General features: G+C 46.0%; 1 protein-coding gene across 1 annotated transcript; it reads left to right on the top strand.

The window, feature by feature from the left end:
- The first annotated feature begins 290 nt into the window (after positions 1-290).
- On the top strand, positions 291-10,747 carry CHAF1B (chromatin assembly factor 1, subunit B (p60)). Its single transcript, XM_009083085.1, has 13 exons — positions 291-422; positions 1,572-1,704; positions 1,820-1,937; positions 2,288-2,391; positions 3,290-3,386; positions 4,265-4,349; positions 5,299-5,392; positions 6,346-6,415; positions 6,502-6,593; positions 7,522-7,684; positions 8,293-8,715; positions 10,040-10,131; positions 10,599-10,747. The coding sequence occupies exons 1-13, from the start codon at positions 297-299 to the stop codon at positions 10,745-10,747; spliced, it is 1,746 nt and encodes a 581-aa protein (XP_009081333.1). The 5' UTR covers positions 291-296.
- The last annotated feature ends 6,563 nt before the right edge of the window (positions 10,748-17,310 follow it).

The raw sequence follows: 17,310 nt of genomic DNA, 5'->3' as shown, positions 1-17,310 counted from the left end.
TTTTTAACCGTTCTCACCTAAGCTTTTGTACCCTTATTACCTTTATTACTCATGCTTTTCTACCCTTGTTTCTACCGTTCTTACTTATGCCTTTAAACCCTTCTTTAAAGACTTCTCTTGCACTCCCTGACCAGCACATTGAGCCATAATAAATCACAACTGGAGAATGGACTCCCTCGCCCCATCCTGTCCCTCCCTGCAGGGACCTGTGCCTGCCAAATCCACACCTAGTGTGGTCACCTGGGCTGTGATGAACAAGAACTGATGTGGGGTTTGCTCTGTTTTCCCCAGCAGACATGAAAGTCATCACCTGTGAGATAGTGTGGCACAACAAGGAGCCTGTTTACAGCTTGGACTTCCAGCATGGAGCTGATGGGAGGATCAACCGCTTGGCCTCAGCAGGGGTGGACACAGCTGTGAGGGTCAGTGCAGCCTGGGTGGTTTGGGGCAGAATATTGGGGTGTTGGCTGTGCATGACACTGTGGAGGATGATTTAGGGTGTAGCTGTTTACAGGATCACAGAAGGTTTGGGTTGAAGGGACATTAAAGCTCATCCCATCCCACCTCTGCCCTGGGCAGGGACACCTCCCACCAGCCCAGGCTGCTCCAAGCCCCATCCAGCCAGGCCTGGAACATCCCAGGGATGGAGCAGCCACAGCTGCTCTGGGCAACCTATGCCAGTGCCTCAGCACCTCACAGGGACCAACTCCTGCCCAATATCCCATCCAACCCTACACTCTGTCAGTGGGAAGCCATTCCCTCGTGTCCTGTCACTCCAGGCCCTTGTCAATAATCTCTCCATCTCTCCTGTAGTTCCTTCAGATCCTGGAAGGTCTCAGCACTTCACAGGGAGGAATTCCTGCCCAATATCTAATCTAACCCTCTTCTCTTTCACCTTAAGGGCATTCTCCCTTGTCCTGTCATTCCAGGCCCTTGTAAAAAGTCTCTGAAATTGTTTTATTCCAGTCACTCCAGCCAAAACTTTTCACTTCCTCATTTCTTCCCTGTTGATATATATATATTTGAGGGATTTTTTAATACATATTTTAGGGCTAGAAAACAGTCAATTATCTGTGACACAAAAGATGTGTGTTAATACATTATCATTATCCCATGCTGCTAAATCCCTGTGTTCCCAGGTTTGCTCAACACGTTTGAAGCTGAAGGTTGTTGATGAATGGAGAGAGAATGATGTTAAATGTTTGGTTGGGGTTTGTCTTATTAATTTCCTGGAAATACTCATGCAATTAACCTGGCTGAAAAAAATCCTGCAATGTCATTACAAATTCCTACCCACAAACCTACCAGAGGAGGTTCAAATTAGATATTAGAAACAATTGTTCCCTGCCAGAGTGTTGAGGCCTTGGAATGAGCTGCCCAGGGAGGTGGTGGAGTCACTGTCTCTGGGAGTGTCCCAGTGACATCTGGATGTGACCCTTGGGGACATGGTATGGGGGCGATGATGGTAGTGCTGGTGGGACTGGATAATCTCGAAGGTCTCATCCAGCCTTGCTGATTCTGTGATATTCCACCTTGTTCTTGCAAACTCTCTGTCATGCTGTCCTAACCAGATCTGGAAGGTGGCAAAAGGCCCAGATGGCAAGGCCATCGTGGAGTTCCTGTCCAACCTGGCTCGGCACACCAAGGCCGTGAACGTTGTGCGCTTCTCCCCGAGCGGTGAGATCCTGGCGTCGGGAGGAGATGGTGAGAGCTGCTTCTCTGGGCCTCGGGAGAGCTGGTTGTGATGCTGAACTACATGAAATGCATGACCCAAACAGTGGGAGGCAAAGTAAGAAGCTTCATCTGGTTTCTCCCCCAGATGCTGTTATTTTGTTGTGGAAGCTGAATGACAGTAAAGAGCTGGAGCCGTTGGTTTTTCAGGATGAAGATGAAGCTCAGCTCAACAAGGAGAACTGGGCAGTAATTAAAACTTTAAGGTAGCTTAATATTTCATGAGTTGGTTTGTCTTTTCAGTGGTTTTGGTTCCCCAGTGGCTTTTATCACCTGATGCAATCTTCAGTGTATGTTATTAATGAAGGGGGCTCAGAAAAAGGAGGGAGATAAGTCCTCACACAACAAGCTATGAAAACTGGGTTTGATGAGACCTCTGGGTGGTTCTTTAATGTTCTACCACCTTCTGCACATGGAAGATTTGTCAAAAACCTGCAAGACTTACTGTTCACTTGACCTCAGTGGTACTTTATTTGCCTCTTGATATTGATGTGCATAAAGCTCATGTAGCTGTTAATTTTTCCAATCAATCATTGCCTTCTCTCTTGGCTTCTAGAGGCCACTTAGAAGATGTGTATGATATTTGTTGGACCTCAGATGGAAATTACATGGCATCTGCCTCTGTGGATAACACAGCTATCATGTGGGATGTCAATAAAGGTAAGTGCTACATTTATCCTTTGCATCTCCAGGCCTGGAGATAGTAAATGTCTCACTGGAGGCATCCCTGGAAATGTTCACTTGCAGGTTGGATGAGGCTTGGAGCAGCCTGGGCTAGTGGAAAGTGTCCTTGCTCATGGCAGGGGGTGGAACTAGATGATCTTTAAGGTTCTTCCAGCCCAAACCAGTCAGTAATCCCATGATTAGGTTAAAAATGGGAAGCAGGTATAGGATCCAGGCTCTGATCTGCAAGCTGTGACTGTTTTCTAAGCTCCATAAGGTAAAACTCTTGTGTTCAATCTCATCACACTGCAGTGGGACTGAGGGTTGGAAGTCCTTGAGGTCCAGACTGTCCTATAGAAACATCATCATGTGTTTGCTCTGCTGTTTCACTCTTTCTCAGGCCATTTTCAGGGTCAGAGCAGTGCCCAGAGGGACTTTTGGTGTCCTCCAGCATGGCCTCAACTCTTACCTGTGTCATCCTTTTGGAGAGCTATTTATTGTCTTGGAAACTTGTCAGAGTGTTTCTGTGTAAGAAAGCAACATGTGATAGGAAAAAAAGATAGGAAAATTCCTACCTGTCACCTGTAATTCCAGAGCATTCTCTGAGAATTCTTTGTTGCTTTACCTCATCAGAGGCTTTGGCTCTGAGACATTCACCTGTGGGACATCAGTGAGGTCAGAGAACCTTTGCTGATTTGAGTTTGTAGGGAACAAGCCTTAAACTGGCACTTAAACCCCAACTATTTCTGCTCTTCTTCTCACCACATTAACACTTTTACACTTAAACAGTTGTTTCTCCATGTCCTGAAGTGGTTTTTTTTGATTTATTTCTGCAATGAAGAAATGTTTCAAGCCACATTGGAACTGAGGAGCTGAAAACTATTTGTCATTTCAGGCCAGAAGGTTTCCATATTTAATGAACACAAGAGTTATGTCCAAGGAGTTGCCTGGGACCCTCTGGGCCAGTACATTGCCACTCTGAGCTGTGACAGGTGAGTTGGACTAAGTGTTTTACCTTCATATTCTTACTTGAGGCTGAGTTAAAAGGAAGTTTACCAGAGAAACATGAGTTTTCTTTTAGTTTTGTTCAGATTGTTCCTTGTAGGTTACAGAAAGGCATAAAAGGTGAAGTACCATGCAGAATATTTTTCCACTGATCTCTTTCTTTGCCCACTTACTCCTCCACCCCCACTGGTTTTGTCAGTGATGTCATTGGCCAAGCTTAGCACACACTTCATAAACTTGGTCCTGGTCAGAGCTTTGAGTGAGTTTAAGCTGTTGAAGGCCTGTGGTGCTCAGAGCTGCCTCATAAATGTGTGTCATCTGGCACCACTGCAGCCAAAACTGCTGTCAGAATGGCAAAGGAGCTTTGATTTCAGGTTTGCAGTAAGCTGAGGGTGAGTAGGTCACCCCAATCCTGTCTTTGCTAACCATTTCTGTGAGGTTTGGGTGCCTCTGTCACCCAGAGAAGCAGTGGAACACAGGTCATGGCATGATGAACAAGTTGTTCCTGGAGTAAGTAAGTGAGGGTATGGACTAAGCTGAAGAGGGGAAGTCTCCCACCCCTCAGATGCTGTTTGCCAGGTTAGTGAGTGGCATCAGCTCAGTGGGGTCTGGGCCAGGACTGGATATTGGGATACTGGGCAGGAATTGCTCCCTGTGAGGTGCTGAGGCACAGGTTGCCCAGAGCAGCTGTGGCTGCTCCATCCCTGGGAGTGTTCCAGGCCAGGTTGGATGGGGCTTGGAGCAGCCTGGGCTGGTGGGAGGTGTCCCTGTCCATGGCAGGGTGGGATGAGATGATCTCTGAGGTCCCTTCAACCCAAACCAGTGTGTGATTCCATGACATCTAACTGTGCTCTCCACCTCGTAGGATCCTGCGGGTGTACAACACCCAAACCAAGCGAGTCGCATTCAATGTCACCAAGATGCCTTCTGGATCAGGGCCTGAAGGAGAGGTAAGTTTTTCTGCTGCAAATGAAGCTGAAAAATGTCCTGGGAATTATTTCACACGAGTTTTCTGTGAAACCAAAGGGGCAGGTATTTTCTGTTCAGGTAGTTTATAATATCTCAGAATCATCAAGGCTGGAAGAGACCTTCAAGCTCATCCAGTCCCACCATCACCTCTGCACCACCATCATCACCACTCCTAAACCACATCCCTCATGCGCTGCCTCAAAGCCTTTGGCTGTAAATGTCAAAAATAGTGTGGAAAAATTAGTATCCATGGTGAGTTCTTAACAGGAAAACCTCAGTCGTGGCTGCCAGTAGCTGTGAAGTTATTAATGGATGTGACATAGCAATAACATGTGCAAGTTCCATAATATTTTAAAGCCAGCCTGAAATTTTCACAAAGATAATCTGATTTTTAAGAAAAATAGGGAAAATAGAGGAAATTCTAACCCTAAGAAGGAAAACAAAGAGCTTTTCTCCTCCCAGCCAGGTCTGAGTGAGAATAAAATCACACCTCCAGGCTGGCTATAACCTTAATCCTTCTCTTCATGCCTTTTCTTTCTTGAGGAAAGCATTTGTAGCAGTTTTATGGGGACTGGAGAACAGGCAGTTTGCCAGGAGAGAAGTTCTCTTTCACCCTCTAACACCAGAGTTCAGATGAAGTGCCTGAGGACAGGCTTTTCTGCTGGCTGTTAAATTATGCTGCTCTCCAGGTTATTGCCAGTTTTGATTACTGGTGTAACTTGGGAGTGTTTTGATTAACAGCTGAAGAAGGATCAAGGGCTGTTTTTCTTAGCTGTGAAGAATTTAGAGCACAATGTGAGTTTGAAGGAGCCCAAGGTTTGTCAAACATTGATCTCTTCCAAGTTCCATCAGGTTGGATTGAACCACTGGGTGTTTTCTCTCCCTGGAATGCCCCTGGCCCTTGACACAGTGCTGTTGTCCATGTTGCAGGTGAAGAGCTATCGGATGTTTCATGATGACAGCATGAAGTCCTTCTTCCGCCGGCTCAGCTTCACTCCTGATGGCTCCTATCTGCTCACCCCAGGTGTGGGAGCGTGGACTGTCACTTGGGTTGTATCACAGCATCGTTCAGCCTGGAAAAGACCTCTGAGATCAAGTCCAACCTGTGACCCATCACCACCTTGTCAGCTAGACCAGAGCACTAAGTGCCATGTTCAGTCGTGCCTAGAACTCCTCCAGGGATGGTGACTCCACCACCTCCCTGGGCAGCACATTCCAGTGCCTGACAGTCCTTTCCATGGAGAAATTCCTCCTGATGGCCAGCCTGAACCTTCCCTGGCACAGCTTGAGGTGTTTCCTCTTGTTCTGTCCCTTGTTCCCTGACAGCAGAGACCAACCCTCACCTCACCACAACCTCCTTTCAGGGAGTTGTAGAGTGAGAAGGTCTCCCCTGAACCTCCTGTTCCCCCGGCTGAGCCCCACCAGCTCCCTCAGCCTTTCTAGTGTGTTCTGGTTGGAATGTGCCTCAATATTCCTTTCAAACAGCTCAGAGAAGCTGATTGGGCCTAATTCTGCCGTTCCTCATTCTCCCACCTGAAGCAAATCAAGACTCCACAATACTCTTCCATCAGCAGTCCATAACATCAACTTTCTGCTGGGATGAAAATGCTCTTGATGGCATTTTTTTATGACCAGAGCCACATAAATTGCAAGAGCAGAAATAGAAATGAAGGACAACAAGTGGTTTCTTCTGACTCGTGTCTCTTTGTGTCCTTTCTTGAGGACATTCTGCCCCCAGACAACACTGCAAGGAGGGGATCAGTGCTGTACAGGCACTGCTTTAGAGCTGTCTGACAACATCAAACAGCAGCTCTGAGGGGGAAGCACAGACTACATAAATATTTGGGACACCTTTTCAAGTTGGGTTGCCCGAGTGGACAAGCCTAATTCCCAAGAAGTTGGATGTTTATCGACCTAAATTGTGTGCTCAGGACCTTCCTGAGGGGATGAGTAATGCTGTAACCTTTGTTTTTGCAGCTGGTTGTGTGGAGTCGGGCGAAAACGTTACGAACACCACCTATGTTTTCTCCAGAAACAACCTTAAAAGGTAGAGTGGAAATAAGGTACAAATATGAGTTTATTTTTAAGCAAGTTGAGATAGTGAAGCTTTTGTTTTCTGATTCCCTGTGAAAGGCCTGTGGGGCACCTGCCATGTCCTGGGAAGGGAACTCTTGCTGTTCGCTGCTGCCCTGTCTACTTTGAGCTGAGAGGAGCATTGAATAAAGGTACTTCAAGTCCTCCAGGGAGGATCAACTTCTAGCAAATACGTGGGAAAGCCAACGTGGCTGTTTACTGTTTTATGCCCCATCCATTAGGGTAGTGTTGTACCACATCTTAGAAGCTCTTTCCTGGTTCTAAGACCCTGAATTCACCTCAAGTACCTCATGAGTAGCTTTTGATATAGTGAGTAAATGTTCTTACTTGGCCCCTCAGGCTACAGAAAATACAGTTGGGTATTTTTTCTTGCCCTATTAACCATTTTGTGCTAAAAGAAAATCACTTGGTTTAGCACTAAAGAAGCAATACAGTGAAATATTTGCTGTTAGTCTCACCTAACCACATCACAGGAGCAGCAGAGTGTTGGTCTAGCTTGCAACAACCATTGGTGTTTATTCAAGGAAGCCCAACCTGAAGCAGTGCTGGTGTTACTGGCCAGAACAGGAACTCTGAGGTGGGGAAATGGTATGAAGCTGCACAAGAACTTTCCTGGGGATTGAAATCCAACCTTAGTGTGAGCCCAGTGGGTCCAGGAGTGTTTATACTTTGACAAGAGTGATGTTCCTCTGGTACAAAGACAGAGCTTTGCTCCTTTCCTTAGAGGGTTTAGAGGTTACTTGATGTATTTCCATGGTCATCCATTGTAATGGTGTGTTGCAAAGGGAAGGAGATGAGTGTCTGCTGTTGGTCTCTGTAGCTCCTCTACAGGGAGGTTTTAATACTGAAGTTCCTAGAAAAAATTCAGCTGGAAAAGAAAGGACAAACTTAACAAAATTATAGCAATCCAAAGGGAGAAACCTGCCAATTTCTCTCTCTTAAGACAAGATGGGGCTTGGAGCAACCTGGGTTAGTGGAAGGTGTCCCTGCCCATGGCAGGGAGTGGAACAAGTGAATGCAAGAGAGAATTCTCAGTGTGCTCATTTCTTTGCTTTCCAGATGAACTCAGTCCCAAATCACCTCCTGCTCTGTTTAACCTTCCCTATCGCTTGGTGTTTGCTGTTGCCTCAGAAGATTCTGTGCTCTTCTATGACACTGAGCAGAGTTTCCCCTTTGGTTATGTGTCTAACATCCATTATCACACCCTCAGTGACATTTCCTGGTAAGTCATTGCTGTATTAAGATTTATTTTTTCTTGTGAGGGGAGAAAACATCCTTTTTATATGTCCCAAGTTCTGTGCAGCATTTTGGTCTTGCTGTGGTTTGTTTCATTTGTGACATGTGTCGTCACTGTGTCTGATTTTTTTTGCCCTGTAAACAGAGGATTTTAGTTCTCTATCAGTTGGGGGAAAAAAGTGCAAACTCCCTGGGACCAAACAGATGGAAATGTAATGGCAGTTAATATTTTGAGTGCCCATGAAACATCCTCATTGTTCAGGCACTGTAGCTGGGAGGAATGAAGTTGTGTGAAGGTTTTGGAAGTCAACTGAGTTCAGGTTTCTGTTCAAAATGGTACAGTCCTGCTTGGTGGTTCTTCAGGTGTGGGACAGAGTGGTTTATGTGACTCCCAACATGGAATCTGAGGTGTGGAGTCAGAACTGGGGGTGGAAATGGAACTCAATCAGGATATGTGCACAAGGGTTCAATGTACACATGGACTTGGGGATGGGAGGAGGGAAAGGAAAAGGTAAGTACAGCGTTATAAAAGGGAGGTGTGGGTTGAAGAGAAGTTCTGGCCTTCAATTTTAATGGAAAACCAACTGCCAATAGGTCCAGTGATGGATCCTTCCTTGCCATTTCCTCCACGGATGGATACTGCTCGTTCGTCACCTTTGAGAGGGATGAACTGGGAATCCCACTGAAGGAGCAGCCCCAGATCAGTGTCAGGACTTGTGGTGCAACAGAGAAGAAGGTGAAGAAGAACCAGTCCCACAAAGTCACACCCCCAAGCTCCAGGCTGCCAGAGGGGACTCCTCCCAGCAGGGTCACCGATCCCAGCACTGCCACCCACCAGCCCAGAACTCCCATTGCTTCTGGGAAGGACTTGCCTTCCACACCTGTTGGCATCAAAAATATTCCAGTCTCATCCTCAGAGGAGAGGAAAATGAGCCAGGCAGGCAACCAGAGCTCTAAAGCAAACCAGCCCAGGAGGATTACTCTCACCACTTTACAAGGCTGTTTCAAGACTCCAAGGTGAGATTTATATTGCTGTTTCCAGTCATAAACACATAGGCCAAGACAAGCTGTGCTTGTGCTGCATTGAAAGGTTGAGGTTTACACAGGAATTCCCAGCTCTGGGCCTTGATGGGGGCTGTCTTGACATGGAAATTTTTGTTCAGAGTCTCTCCTGAACCCTAAATGTACAGATTTTATGTTTCTGCCTGAAGTGTGAGGTAGTAGCAAAGCTCACTTGACCTTTAGCCGTGCCTAGAGGGCAGCAATAGGTGTGTGTCTTGGGCCAGGAGTTGGATTTTGGATGGTCTAGTGGAAGGTGTCTCTGCCCATGGCAGGGGGATGGACCAGATGAGCTTTAAGGTCCCTTCCAACCCAACCCATTCCATGATTCTATGATTGTCAACCAACCTGCAGTTGATACCTGAGCTCCTTGTAGGTCTTTTTGACTTATGCCTCAATCCTCTGCCACTTCTGTGCTGAATTTCCAAGTGCCATCCGGAAGAGATTTAGCAGAAGGAAATAGGTTTACTGTCATTATTAGTGGATTTCAGTGGGCAGAGAGTTCATGAGAGTTCCTGAGTCTAAGGTGCTACCACGGGCAGGGCTAAGGAATAGAGATCTCAGCCAAAGGACTGTGCTCTGAAGGTGAATATCAGCTTTGTGCCACATATAGCACAAGCAAAAGTACTTTCTAGAGGAGAGGGACATTGAGGTGCTGGAGCAGGTCCAGAGAAGAGCAGCGAGGCTGGTGAAGGGACTGGAGCACAAGTGCCATGAGGAGAGGCTGAGGGAGCTGGGGGTGTTCAGCCTGGAGAAGAGGAGGCTCAGGGGAGACCTTCTCACCCTCTGCAACTCCCTGACAGGAGGTTGGAGTCAGGTGGGGGTTGGTCTCTTCTCCCAGGCAACCAGCAGCAGGACAAGAGGGCACAGACTCAAGCTCTGCCAGGGGAGGTTTAGGTTGGATATTAGGAAGAGATTTTTACAGAGAGAGTGCTCAGGCATTGGAATGTGCTGCCCAGGGAGGTGGTGGATTCATCATCCCTGGAGGTTTTCAAGCTGAGACTGGATGTGGCACTTAGTGCCATGGTCTAGTGACCACGGTAGGGTTGGACTTAATGAGCTTGGAGGTCTTTTCCAACCTGGGTGATTCTATGATTCTGTGATAGTGGTATTTAAACTGCTAAAAAATTGCTTCATTCAACATATAACAAGAAGGCAAAATCCATAGTAAAATATACCTAAAGTACCTCTACAGTTAACTGATTCTGTATGAATTTAATAATAAAATGCTTGTGGAAATGATATCTTCAAAGCAAATTAAACTGTTTGTGCTCTTTTAAAGGAGAGTAAACTTGATTTCCTTGAAGCCAGACACACCAACATTTGCATCTGCAGACACAGCTCCTGCCCCTCCTGCCTCAGAACAGGAACAGGGTAAGGCTTTTGTGGCTCTTCATACCCAGCCAAGTCCTTTGCCAAGCAGTTTTTTTCCTTACATTTCAAAAAAACCCTAGGCTTAGTTGTAAATTTTAAAGCTTTTTCTTTATCTCGATGTGTTTGAAAGGTGCTTTTGGCAACATGCTGTGTTCTCACTGTGGTGGCTCTTGGGCAGCTGCTTATGTGACTTACATGTCACTGCAGGTTTTATAGCAATGGGTGAAATAGCTGAAACCGAATCCAAGAAGAGTAAATCACTGGATGTGATGTTCTCCAGGTCCTACACTTGGGTTTTAAAGACCTGTTTTACTCCCAGCATGTCATTGTTTCACTTTTTGGACTCTCTCACACCAAGCTTAGAGCTTTTTTGGTGAGTGCTGAATTGTTTGTGAATTCAGCAAACCAATAAACCACCTTCATCTGGATTTGCTGCTCTAAAATGATTTGCTGTGTGCTTATTGCAGAGAGGCCTTTACCATCTGATGAGAGTCTCCAAAATCCTCCAGCACCAAAACGTCCTAGAACTGAGGAAATGTCTCTTTCTGCATCTGGAGATCAAACCAGCAGTGATTCAAACAAGCTTTTAGCAAACTCTTCACAGGCTGAAGTCTGAAGTGACTTCTAAGTGCATTTCTACTCCCTGAAGACAGAACTCCTCAAGGAATGCCACAGCTTAAGGAAATCAGAGTGCTAAAAGCCACACAGTGACCTGTGAGTCTCCATCAAAGCCCCTCAGTTCATGTTTACAGAGCATTATGTCTTCCAGTAATTTGTCTGGCCAGAAGAACAGAAAGCATTCATAAGGTTTGATGTGGCTTAAGACCTAAAAACTGAGTGGAAATAGTTTCATTCCAGCATCTTGTTCAGCAGTGGGTGAAATTGTGCTCCCCAGTACCTCTGGAGCAGAGGCTGATGTGCTCTGAATGGCCAACACACACCAGGGCTGAGCTGATGGAAACAGAAATGGCAACTTGCAGCTGCAAGGAACAAGAAAGCAAAAGGAAGAAACCCTTTGGAGACCTGTTTTCAGCACGGAAGAGCAGAAGAGAGTTCTTAGTTGCTTGGTTTCTGTGTTTAAAGGAGAAACACAGGCAGGAGATTCTCCTGAGGCAGCAGGACCTGAGTGTAGACATTAGACATTTCCCCCCTCTTTTTTTTTTTTTTCCAAATCTTAGCTCTCTTAGCCATTAAAATACCCTTCAGAGAATGGTAAACTTCTAGAAGTTGATTTCTTTTTAGCATTTAATCCTTGCCCTGAGTATTTGGCATTTAATAACTGAACTGCAGTGCCCAACCACAGTGTCCTGAGCTCATCCACTTCATTTTGTTCAACATCATGGACTTGATTTGAACAGTAACATTTTAAAATGGGAATAGTTGTAGCTGGTGAGAAGCATTGAGATGTTTTAAACACAGTTTCCCCTCATGATTCAGCCTATTGGAATTCCACAACACACTAACTGTGTCTTTGCTTTCAGCCACTGTGATGAGGCTGAAGCTTCATTAGACTTACTTAAACCTGAGGTGATGAATATGAAGATCTAATTACCAAGTAAAGCCACACCTAAAACTGGTTTTCTCCCCCCAAAATTGATAGAGATAGCTAAATTAAAGCTTATGGAGTCTTGAGTTATGCTGAAGCAAGTACTTATAATTAACATGCATTACTAGACTTGATATCTTATGCTTTGACATATTGTTGGATAATAATGATACTGACACACTGTGACTTGGCTAAATTCATGCAGCACTTGGATTTTACCCTTTGTCCATGACTGAGTGTCATCATTGCTGTATTAAATGCCTCTCTTTAACACTGTGCCAGTCACAATTGCAGTTCCTGTTTTTGTGGTCCAAATTTCCTTCTCCAGGGAGCCATTCCCACCTAACATCCATACTAAGGCACTGAAAACTGCTCTCACACTGTTCCTAGACAGTGTGTCCATGTTTTGTCCCCAGCCCTTAACTCTGCTCCAAGGCAGATCATGCCCAGTGCTATTCCAGTTCTTTTCTACCTGCTTCCTAAGGTCTATTGCATAGACCTTATTGCATATATTATTCCAGGGATGCTCTTCAGTCCAGGTTTGACTTCACTGTTCCTTTTAATTGGCCAGTTGAATTGTTCATCGTTCAAATTGGCCTTGAGTTCATATTCCAGCTGGGAATGAGGTGTAGGTGTCATTGTCTTAGGTCACAGTTTATCTCAGAGCCTTCTGTAAGGATCTTCCCCATCCTGAGGGCTATCCTGCTTGTACTCTTGGATGAGACAACAATAGGATCTCACAGCAGAAAGAAGAGAAGAAAACTGATTGAATTCATTCCTAAAAGAGGCAGCAAATGACTGTTAAGCTTGGGAAGCCACAGAACTCTTCATTTGGGGTGTCCAAGCCTTATCTCATCAGCACATTTGGAACCAGTCAGTGTCCCACAGGTCAGAGCCCTGAAAACCAAACCCAGAGCTGCTAGTGTAAATATCCATGTGGACTGTGTATCTCAGGGGGTTCAACTTCAGGCAAGTGATCCTTTCCCTTCTCTAGACTGGTTTTCTTCCATGTCTCACATGGTTTTCTCTGTCTTGCCAAGAGATCTTTTAACCGATGATCTTTCTGTCCCAATTCTACACATTTTTAATACCTATACATATGAATCTATGTAACAAACACCATTCTCTCCAAATAAATTGTTGCTATTTTTTTCCAGCTTCTTTCTCAGAGTTTGCTTTCTTAGGAGTTACACTGAGGAAAGTAGATTTTGGGTGAGGATTCCTGGGTATCTTGCTCCGGGAAAAGCTTCCTGGTGTGTAGTAATGGTTTGTTTTAAGACAACTAGACACCATGTTCCTCTGCTCTTGGTGTTAGTTTTAATTTTGCTGCTATCCAGGTACCTAAATTAATATATCTTGTCATTATTTAGCCATTTCTTGACAAGATTTGCCTCTGAGTTCAAAACAGACTCACTGTTTTGTATCTGCATTCCCTGTGTTTATATGAACTTTTTTACCAAATAACCTAAAATAAGCCCCATAACTGTTGTTATCCAGGAAGAGAGGATTTTCAGGTAACAATATTGTCTGTGTGTTTCCTGCTGTGTTTCCAGATTGGATTTTAGTTGTGTTTTCTGTGAGGTGGGTTTTTTTTGCCTCTGAGGTGATAAAGCTCTTTTCTTGCCACAAACCCCTGAGTTTCACCAGCAGGTGACAGCATTCCCCACAGAAAAGCACCTCTGCTCCAAATTTACCTCTGCTTAAAGATATTTCTCATCATCTTTATTTTTCTTCACCCTAAAAATAGATTTTTTTGGGGCCTTCTTTCCACCTGGTGAGGAAGAAAAGCTGCAAATAGGCTTCTAGAAGAAAGTTTTTCCAGGAGGCAAACACAACAGGCTGACTTCAGTTAAGAGGTGAGACACTGCACAGCCTCTCCTGCTCCACTCAGCATGTCCAAAGGATTTTCTGGTGGGATTGGGTACTGCAAACTCTCTAAGGAGTCAGCCTGTCATTAGACAGTCCTGGATGGAGGTGACACTGGATGGTGGGAGCAACCAGCCAGAGGTCCTGGAAGTCTGAGTGGAGAGAATGACATGAATTTTGCTGTTGAGTCTACCAAGGAAAGAGCATTCAGGAGTATTACATTCTTCTAACACCTGAAGGAGCCTATAGGAAAGATGGAGAGAGATGGAGAGAGAATTTCCAAGGGCCTGGAGTGCCATGACAAGTGGGAATGGCTTCACACTGATAGAGTAGGGTTGGATTGGATACTGGGCAGGAATTGCTCCCTGTGAGGTGCTGAGGCACTGGCACAGGTTGCCCAGAGGAGCTGTGGCTGCTCCATCCCTGGGAGTGTTCTAGGCCAGGCTGGATGGGGCTTGGAGCAGCCTGGGCTGGTGGGAGGTGTCCCTGCCTGGGGCAGAGGTGGAACTAGATGATCTTTAAGGTCCCTTCCAGCCTGAGACATTCTTGGATTCTATGATTCACCAAGAACTATTGATTTTCATCCCAGACAGACCTGCCTGGGAGATCTCTCAGCCTTTAGGCTGCCACTAAGCTCTGAAGCAAAATTCCCACATTTGGTACCAATTATCCTCCATGACTAGCCACACAGAGCTCCACACAGCAGGTCAGTTCTCCCTCCAGGGCAGGATTTTGGGACAATGCCATTGCCTCCATGCCATTCCCCTGGGGAGTTGGCAAAGCCACAGAGATAAGCTGTGGGTGCTGAAGGCTCAAGGCCTTCCTGCTCCTCCTGCTCTCATTCTGTTGGGAAAAGGTCTTCCATGTGTGACCTGTTGATCCTCCCTGCTGCCAGTGCCTCCTGCCCTGGTGTCTAGCTGCAGGTGCTCCAACCCCAGCAAGAAGAGCTGGAATGTGCCAACAGGGAGCAGCTCAGTTTTCCCCTTCCATGTCTGCCAACCTCAGTTTTCCTTGAGCCCAAGAGCCACTTCCAGCCAAAGGATATTGCTGGGAATCCGACTGTTTATTCCCCTAGCCCTGAGGCCTCTTGGCCTGGAACCTGAGAGGTTTTGCCTCTTAGAGCATGAAGAATTAAAAAGGTTCACAGATTTCTTTCTGTCTGGAAACTGCTCATAAACTGGGGCTTGTCCAGAGTCTGAGAAAACCTGATCCTGGTGCTCTTTGAGAGAAGAACCTGTTTGTGTCTTGGAACAGAGAGGCTGTTGCCATCTTTTCCATGGGGCCTGATTGGTGTTTCACTCCCCAAAAATCTTAATTTTGGGGTTTTATTTGTGCTCCAGTTATATGAAACTGGCTTTGGGCTCAGTCCATGCATGGAATACACATCTACATGGATACACGCTCCTGCCTTGGTGGGTGTCTTGGGTCTTTCTTTTGTATTTCCCACTTGAAATGTTTTTGTTGCTAAGAATTTGACCAGGAAGGCTGAATTTGGGAGGGTATTATTTCCCTGAAATTCCTCTGTGGGTTCTTCCCAAATGCCACTTTCTCCTCCTCAGGTGTCTCAGATGTGAACCTTGGGCACAATGATGATCAACTGTGAATATAAATAATGTCTCAGAACAAACTTCTCCCATTTAGCCAGCAGAAGTAAATAAATAAGCTGGGCAGGGATTTTTGGAGGTTGATTTCAGCGAAGCTGAAACAAGGAATTCTTAAGAGCTGTTTGCTAAGGGAAATGGATCCAGGCCAGGCTGAAATGGGAATGGCTGTGGCTATCTGTGGGATCTCAGCCTGGTTAATTGAACCAGTTGGAAATGGTACTGTGAACTCAGTCCCTGAGTTCTGCCTCCTCCATGCCAGGAGCTGCAGGAGCCTCTGGATGCTTGTGTTTTCCCTTTTCCTGGCAGCACTGGGCTCGCACCAGCTGGATATACTTACAAATAAAGAGCAGGGCAGAAAAGAAGGTATGGATTTACTCCACAAGGAGGAGAATGTGTTGTCTCTGTCCTCCAGCATTCTGAACTTTGACCCCATAAAAATGCTGCATCTTTGCTGTGTGATGCGTTGTTACAAGGAGGCAATGGCTGGAGCCAGCAGCAAAAAAAATCAGTGCTGCTTGGTTGATTGTGCAGGAATAACCCACAACATTCTGCTGCTGCAATATTTTTCTGGATACAATCTGTAATTTACAGCAGCCAGGGCAGGAATAGGGAGGTGGTGGAGTCACCATCCCTGGAGGTGTCCAAGGAACCACTGGACCTGGCACTCAGTGCCCTGGTTTAGTTGCCAAGGTGGTGATGGGTCACAGGTTGGACTTGATGGGCTTGGAGGTTTTTTCCAACCTCAGTGATTGTGTGGAGAGAGAACAGTTATTTTTCATACAATCTGTTCCTTGGAATGTTGAGTCCTCTTCAGTGGGAAAGTGTGTGTGTGTCAAACAATTGCATTTTGTGCCCGGTGTTCTTCCACCAGCAAAACTGGAGAGCTTTGCCAATACCTGGGATGTGTTAGCTGCTGGAGTAGGTGCTGGTAGTAAACACATCATTGTTTCTATTCACTCTCAGTTTCCCAGAAGTAGGAAAGCAAATTTTCCAGATGAATTATAGAATCCCAGACTGGTTTGAGTTGGAAAGGACCTTCAAGCTCATCCAGTCTCATCCCCTGCCATTGGCTGGGACCCCTCCCAGGGATGGAGCAGCCACAGCTGCTCTGGGCAGCCTGTGCCCATGCCTCAGGTCCTCACAAGGAGCAATTCCTGCCCAATATCCATCTGTCCCTGCCCTCTGGCAGTGGAAACCATTCCTTCTGTCCTATCCCTTTGTGCTTTCTGCACTAAGAGGTGATTTTCACTGATAGTTTCTGCTTGGATACCTCAGGATTAATTTTGGGGTGAGGGTTTAGATATGCTCTATAAATGTGAGGATAAGAGTCACAGTGGAAGGGTTGGTATGGGCTGGAGGGAAGGGATGGCACATCCAGAGGGATCTTGACAGGCTTGAGAGGTGGAACAATGCAAACCTCGTGGAGTTCAACAAAATGATGTGCAAGGTTCTACATCTGGGCCAGGGCAATCCCAGGCACAGCTACAGGTTGGGTGGGGAAGGAATTGAAATCAGCAGTGAGGAGAAAAATACTAGAAAAGTTTTTTCCTGTGCAGGTGGTGAGACACTGGCCCAGATTGCCCAGGGAGGCCCGTGTTGCCCAGGGTGGCTGTGGCTGCCCGAACCCTGGTGGTGTTCAAGGCCAGGCTGGATGAGCCTTGAGCAACCTTATCTAGTGAGGAGGTGTCCCTGCCCAGGGCAGGGGATGGGGCTGGATCATCTCTAAGCTCCATCCCAGTCCCTAAATTCTGTGATTCTATGACATAACCTTCTCTATTGCGCACAGGTTCTTGCTGTACAAATAATTACTACAAAGGGCTAATTATATTCCATAACAGTAACAACTCTAAATATTGTCTCAGTTTTTAGAGCAGAATCCAGGTACAATCTGCTTTCTGGCTAACAAATTCAGGCCCATGCCTGAGCCTTTGCTGGAAGAAGCCACATGATGGCAATATTGCTAATCTTTAACTTTGTTAGGTTAAGTAACTCACTAGCTCTGGGGTTCAACTCAGAGCAAGGTGTGGAATCCTGCCTGAAGTTCCTTGGGTTTTGGAGGAAATCTTTCATGATTTGGCTTGGAGAGAGAGGACAAGGGGGAATGGCTTCACATTGACTGAGAGTAGGGTTGGATGGGATATTGGGCAGGAATTGGTCCCTGTG

This window comes from Acanthisitta chloris, unplaced genomic scaffold (genome assembly GCF_000695815.1).
Source record: "Acanthisitta chloris isolate BGI_N310 unplaced genomic scaffold, ASM69581v1 scaffold17209, whole genome shotgun sequence".
NCBI classification, from domain to species: Eukaryota; Metazoa; Chordata; class Aves; order Passeriformes; family Acanthisittidae; genus Acanthisitta; species Acanthisitta chloris.
Note: the sequence above shows the minus strand (reverse complement) of the source record. Positions and strands in the feature narration are given on the sequence as shown.

Coding starts and splice junctions, on each gene's coding strand:
- CHAF1B (XM_009083085.1), top strand. CDS start 297: ATGAAAGTCATCACCTGTGAGATAGTGTGGCACAACAAGGAGCCTGTT. Junction 1,705..1,819: donor CCTGGCGTCGGGAGGAGATG/GTGAGAGCTGCT, acceptor TTTCTCCCCCAG/ATGCTGTTATTTTGTTGTGG. Junction 3,387..4,264: donor GCCACTCTGAGCTGTGACAG/GTGAGTTGGACT, acceptor TCCACCTCGTAG/GATCCTGCGGGTGTACAACA.